Raw genomic sequence first — 6168 nt, 5'->3', positions numbered from 1 at the left:
ATATATAAATGTGTGTGTGTGTGTTTTACAATCTTGCAATATTCTAAACAATGTTTCTAAACTAAACGCTCTAAAAGATCACAGAATGTCATGACTTCAGTTCGCTGCCTCCGGCTGCACTCTGCCATCTGCCAGTGCTCTTGGCCACGCCCACTTCTCCGCTCTGCAGCTGATCTCTTCTGCAGAGCGGAGATCAGCTGATCAGCTGCAGGAGGAAGCTTCTCCCACAGCTGTGGGCTGCACACAGGTGCTAAATGATTTAAAATAATTTATTTTAAATAAAAATTACATGCCGATCATGCAGCTCATCCTTATTTTGAAAAACCACGATAGAACGAGTCCGCGAAAAACGAACCTTTAAGTAGCGAGGGACTACTGTATTTTTATACTTCATATATAAAAAGTTGGGTCACGAGTCTGTGAACTTTTTTGTGGGGGTGGAAACTTTTGGAACCATTAACTGCAGATTTGTTGGAGTGTAAAGATTTTCTCATTGTTTTTTATAAAATGTTCTTTAGTACTTTTATTAACAACCATGTTGCTGAATATTATGAAGCGTACAAATCCGTTTCCCGTCGGTTTGAAGTAACGAGTGAAGCGCTGCAGGTTTATTCTGTTTTCATGGGAACTGTTTGATTCACCAGGCGCTCCACCATCAGAGCAGATCAAAGCAGACGTCCTGTAAGTGATTCCATCCGTTCGCTTTGCTCCGTGTTCCTTTCTGTTTTGGGCTGAGTTCATTTTTTCTTTTCAGGGTTTTGTCTCAGATTTATTCGGCTGTGGTTGGCGGAGTCCTCTCAGGCATCAAATGTTTCTCCTCCACCTCCAGCCTGACAAAGGCAAGAGCAGGAATTTTACACAGAGTTAGCATAAACGTGCTTTAATTTGATGTTTCCTGTTTCAGGCTAAAGATGTAGCGGAGAACACCTTCCTGACGGCGCTGGACTCGGCCAGTTTAGGTCACTACCGCAGTTTTCTCAGGTACCGATGGAGTTCTGACTTTTTTATTTTATGCAACACCAGAACTAAGATAAGTGTTTTTATTGGATTCTGTCTGTGTCCGCAGGTCCAGATGTGCTTTCAGCATTCAAGCTGTGAACCAACAGGGCACGTTGGTGTCATGTTCCTTCCTTTCTTTATTTATGTAGTTATTTCAGAAGACGTGCTTTCACACAAACTGTCTGATTTCATTCCAGGATCATTCCTCTGACTGACGAAGGCAGCCGCTACGTCGTAAAAACAGTAAGATGGATTATAAATTCAGATTAAATCTGCTCTTGTTCGCAGAGTTTCACTTTGTCAGCAATAAGACTTTGATTCAAACAGGCGTCCATGATCGTCCACGATGTCCCCGATCTGCAGAGGAACACGGGGAGCCTCGGCTCCGTGGTCTTCTCCGAGTCCTTCCTGGAGTCCAGCATCAACATTCAGCACAGAGGTTCAGTATGGATCAGATTAGACCCGATCTTATTAGAATGGATCGAGTCTGAGATGAAAATTAGATTTAGATAACGAGCAGTTTGAATCCAGAGGTCACGGTCAGTCGAAGTCCAGCTGTGTGTGAAATGTCCTTCATCTGTGTCCCCATGGTGGTTCTGTAGATGGCACCGCGTCCTCAGACAGCTGCTTCACCGTCCTGACAGGAACCGTCCCCCGGTACGCCTGTTGGCTGGTATGTTGGGCCGGAGCCACGACTCGTGTGATCCCAGGAACCGTTGGGGGGGCTGGGTCTCACTGCTGCTTGTGTTTTGGTTTCAGATGGAGTCGGATGTGAGGCGGTCTGAGCAGGCCCAGCAGCTCGCTAAAGTGAGTTCAGGAGCCCGGACCACATCAGGACCAGAAAATGTTTGAGATTTCAGCTTGAAACATATTTTTCTGACCCAGGAGGAGGACGGGAGCTTCCTGGGAGCTGCTCTGACGGCAGCAGACGCTGCGTACATCCTCTGCAGCGGACATCTGTCCTCTCCTGGAGAAGGTGAGACCTCAAACACGATGAGGTCTGAAGTCACGTCAGTGTTTCAGCAGCAGTTATTTAGTTCCTTCTCCCTTCAGGGAAACTCATTTTCTTCTCCGAGGGCCTCCTGTTTGTCCACTCTCAGTTTGGGAGCATCACCGTCTCCAAGAGCCACATCACAAACATCATCTTCTACGACCCGGTGGGACTTAAAACTGTTCAAACGTGCTCAATGTTTGGAGCCGTTGCTCCTCCTCATCAAAAGGAGTCAGCTGAGGTTCATCTACCTCCTTTTTGAGGTTTTCTGGGCTCATCCCACTGGGAGGAGACCCTGAGGCAGACCCAGAACTCTGGAGGGATTTTGTGTCTTCTCTGGTCTGGAGCTGGAGGTCTAGGTTTCTCTCCTGGACCTGTTGTCTTCATGACCGACTAAAGATAAACAGCAGAAGAAACAAATCCCACGAAATATTTCTTTCTCTCAGCAGTTAAGGTGTCACATGTTTACATACAGCTGGTCCCGGTCCGTCAGAAGTTTTCATCGAGTGTTTGAGCGCCGCTCTGCTCCATGTTTAATCCTGACAGTTGTCTCACTGGAGCGCTTCTTTTTCAATGAGGATATTTCCTCCTAAACGTGTTCTTCGAGGTTCTGCTCTCGTCTGGTTCCACCATATTTGTTACACAGACTAGTCATGCGACTCAAGCCTCGTGTTGTCATCAGATTGTTTACAATGTGTGCGTACCCACATTTCACTTTAACTACCGGAGTAAACTCTTTCAAACTGCCCGGTTTGACACTTCTGTTTGTAACATTATGACTCAAAGTGCAGCATTGTTGTTTGTTTACATTTCCTCATGTGACCTGTTGTCTTTAGGACTCGGTGGGCGTGGCCTCTCTGTTCGTAGAGTACGATGCCAGCCTGCTGCCACACCTCCCCTTCCCCCTGCACAGCCGGGACCAGAGTCTGGTCTTTGCCCTTCAGCCCAGGTCCAGGAGTCACAGGTCCTTCTACTCCAAGGTGAGACTCCAGCTCTTTATGGAAATGTTTTATTAAAAAAAAACATTTACTGCTCCTGAACTGACTTCCTGCTCCTGGACATAATGTGTCAGCCCTGTCCTTCAGTTCACGTGTTCATCTGTTTGTTAGAAACTGCTCGACATATTTTAATACAACTCTCAAATTAACCACGGATGTACAGCAACTACTGGTATAACCTTTGCAATCAACTTGTTTCAAAATGGCCACTGCAGCTTGTTGACCTATAACAAAAATAAAAATGGCTACAACAATCCTTTTTAGTGTTTAATGTACCAGACGCTGTACTCTTTTTAACAGATGTTGTTTTTCTTTCGGCTGCACCCTTCTTCACGAGTCGGCTCTCCTAAAGAAAGATTTGGTGACTGTTTTATTCCAGATTATATTTCTTTCCCAACCCAGGCTCGAAACCACAGCCTCAGGACTACGAGACAGTGACCACTGAGCTACTGTGCCACCCCCAGTCACTGTTATACCTCCAGAGTCATATGATGTCACGGCTCAAGTCCGTTAGATTTTCCTCGCCAGCTCAGCTTGTTATTCATGTTGTAAAGGAACTTGATGAAGCTTGGTAGGAAGTCTGACCACCCTGGAGAGGTTTTATTCCTGCTGTTACTTTGTGTTGCACCTTATCTTACCAGAGTTATGGCCCTTTGCTCTATTTCATTACAAGTTGTGTCCTCCATCACAGCAAACATGTTGTTTATGTTCCTGAAACAATAAAGTTCTGTTTATTTGAACCGTCTCTCCTCTCGTAGGTTTTATCTGTGTGGAAACGTTCTGAGTCTGGACTCAGAGTGCAGCTGTTGGACCGGGACCAGCTGTCCTCAGACCAACAGAACCTGTGAGGAACCGAGCCGGGACCTTCAGCTTTAAGTTGTCAGAAATCAAAAGTTTTTAAAGATTATTCATATTTTTTATTTCAGGCACAACAAACTGCAGCTGCTTCACGACGCTCAGGAGCCACCTGTGGCCAAACGCAGGAGCAGCCTGAAGACCTGGTACCAGCTGGTACCGGTACCGACCCAAACAATGTCAGGACACACAGAACCACACACTGACCCAGCATTTTCCCTTGGTTTCTGGCCTTGGGAGGGGCGTCTTCAGTTGTAAAAGCAGCCTAACAGTAGCTAGAAGCTAAAAGTAGCACAACAGTAGCTAAAAGCAGCCTAACAGTGGCTAGAAGCTAAAAGCAACAGAACAACAGCTAGGAGCTAAAGGCAGCAGAACAGTAGCTAGAAGCTAAAGCAGCAGAACAGTGGCTAAAATCTAAAAACAACTGAACAGTAGCTAGAAGCTAAAAGCAGCAGAGCAATGGCTAGAAGCTAAAAGCAACAGAACATTAGCTAGAAGCTAAAAGCTGAAAAGTAGCTAGAACCCAAAAGCAGCCGAATAGTAGTCAGAAACTAAAAGCAGCCAAACGGTAGCTAGAATGTAAAAGCAGCAGAACAGATTCTAAAGCCAAAATTAGCAAACCAGTAGATAAACGTAACAAAACAAGTGGTAAATGAAAATAAATAAAACATTTGGTAAAAAAGGCAAAACAAGGGCTAAAATTTGCAAAGCATCAGCTAAAATTCTCAAGAGTTAAAGTAGCAAATGGATAATAAAGCTAAACTTAGCAAAGCAGTAGCTGAAGGCTAAAAGTAACAAAACTAGCAAAACACAGTAGCAGAATGTTGGTTGAAAGCTTAAAGTAGCAGAACAGCAGCAAAACTCTAAAGGTAGCTTAAGATGACAAACAGGCAGCAGCTGAAGGAGAGTTATGAGAGAACACAAGAAGTTTTTAAAGGATCAGGAAAGATCTTCATGTATTTCTACTGTGAGTATTATTTTAAATAAAGTTAAATATGTTCAAAAACATAAAAGTTACAGAAACTAGAAGCCACAACAGCCGAATGAGCCGAACGTTTGTGTGTGAACGGCTAAAACAGCAGAAAAGTCTTCAGAAGACGTTTGTGGTCACAGTTTCCTGGTTTTTGTCAGGTTTCTGCAGCACTTCGCCCTCAGCAGCATCAGTCAGGAGCCCATTCTGGACCAGCACCTGGAGGTTCTGTTCCCATCAGCCGAGCTCAGGACCCCGGCTCCTCATCAGGGGGACGAGGTCAGAACCTTCACAGATCAGTCAGGCCTCGTCGTTCTGGCTGTAAACCCGAGTCCTGGTTCCTGTTTTCAGGTTGTCATCAGCATCATAACTGGACTCCCAGGAAGCCACAAGAACAAACTCTGCAGCCGTTTACTTCGCCTGAGCCTGGAGTCCGGAGGGTAAGTTGAACCGTTTATTTACAACCAGAACAAACGCAGAACCAACGTGTCGATGATTCACACGCAGGTGTGCAGCGTATCGGCCCGACAGCTTCTCAGCCACGCACCTCCAGCAGTACTTGACCAACTTCCTCCGGAGCAGGAGAGAGAGGAGCAAACGACGCCTGTTGCTACTCACGCCTGGGTAAAAACACTCAGCCGGCAAAACACTGAAACCAGGAGAGAAAGTCTGGAACAAAAATAATAAAAGTTATTTTAGAGGTTCCTAAAAGTTGAAATCAAAAAGAGCAGTATTCATATACAAACACATCCCTTGCAGTACTACTACTTAATTTTTTAAGTACTTTAAAAACAACACTGCTGCAACTAAGTTCCCTTTGGGATGAATAAAGTATTTTTGAATTTGAATTCTGTACATGTTAAATCAAATAACATTAAAGCATTAAAGAAGCAAATAAAAACAGTCGAACCAGTTCTGACAATAGATCAGGAGAACAAGAATACAGGAGTAGAATAAGCTAAAGCACGTCAGGCTGAGCCAAGAGCCAAGACATAAAAAGAGGTACGCCAATGACCCCATCTCTTTGAGCAGTGAATGTTTGTAGTTTTGGAGATGAGTGTTTTTCTGGACTGGAACTAAATGGTGAATGAAGTAAACCTAAATGTTTTTGGTGCCAAATATTCAAGTGGAGGAGTTACACTGTGGAGAAAAACAGAGGGAGGTTTTTTTTTTTTTTCTTGTTCGAGGCAACGCAGTGATGGATCCTGGAGAGAGGAGGGAGCAATTTCATCCTTCAATTTTGGCCTTGTCCCCATAGATTAATCTGTCAGCCACCCCAATCATTTGAGGAAACAATACTTTTAAAGAAAATAAAAACTATAAAACAAATATATACATGTATACACACACACTAT

General features: G+C 44.4%; 1 protein-coding gene across 1 annotated transcript in view; it reads left to right on the top strand.

The window, feature by feature from the left end:
• Window positions 1-6168, top strand: part of dnaaf9 (dynein axonemal assembly factor 9) — a 28341-nt gene that overhangs the window by 11373 nt on the left and 10800 nt on the right. The window contains exons 12-27 of the mRNA XM_037695203.1: window positions 645-681; window positions 755-839; window positions 905-981; window positions 1067-1111; window positions 1197-1242; window positions 1327-1438; window positions 1602-1672; window positions 1759-1806; window positions 1885-1975; window positions 2053-2156; window positions 2827-2970; window positions 3747-3832; window positions 3915-4022; window positions 4975-5092; window positions 5165-5253; window positions 5321-5437. Of these exons, the coding sequence (XP_037551131.1) occupies window positions 645-681; window positions 755-839; window positions 905-981; window positions 1067-1111; window positions 1197-1242; window positions 1327-1438; window positions 1602-1672; window positions 1759-1806; window positions 1885-1975; window positions 2053-2156; window positions 2827-2970; window positions 3747-3832; window positions 3915-4022; window positions 4975-5092; window positions 5165-5253; window positions 5321-5437 (1378 nt within the window). The remainder of the gene's footprint in view (window positions 1-644; window positions 682-754; window positions 840-904; window positions 982-1066; window positions 1112-1196; window positions 1243-1326; window positions 1439-1601; window positions 1673-1758; window positions 1807-1884; window positions 1976-2052; window positions 2157-2826; window positions 2971-3746; window positions 3833-3914; window positions 4023-4974; window positions 5093-5164; window positions 5254-5320; window positions 5438-6168) is intronic.

The sequence above is a fragment of the Nematolebias whitei genome, chromosome 21 (assembly GCF_014905685.2).
Source record: "Nematolebias whitei isolate Nwh7 chromosome 21, NemWhi1, whole genome shotgun sequence".
In the NCBI taxonomy this organism is placed as follows: Eukaryota; Metazoa; Chordata; class Actinopteri; order Cyprinodontiformes; family Rivulidae; genus Nematolebias; species Nematolebias whitei.
The sequence above is the reverse complement of the archived record's forward strand: the minus strand, read 5'-3'. Positions and strand labels throughout refer to the sequence as shown.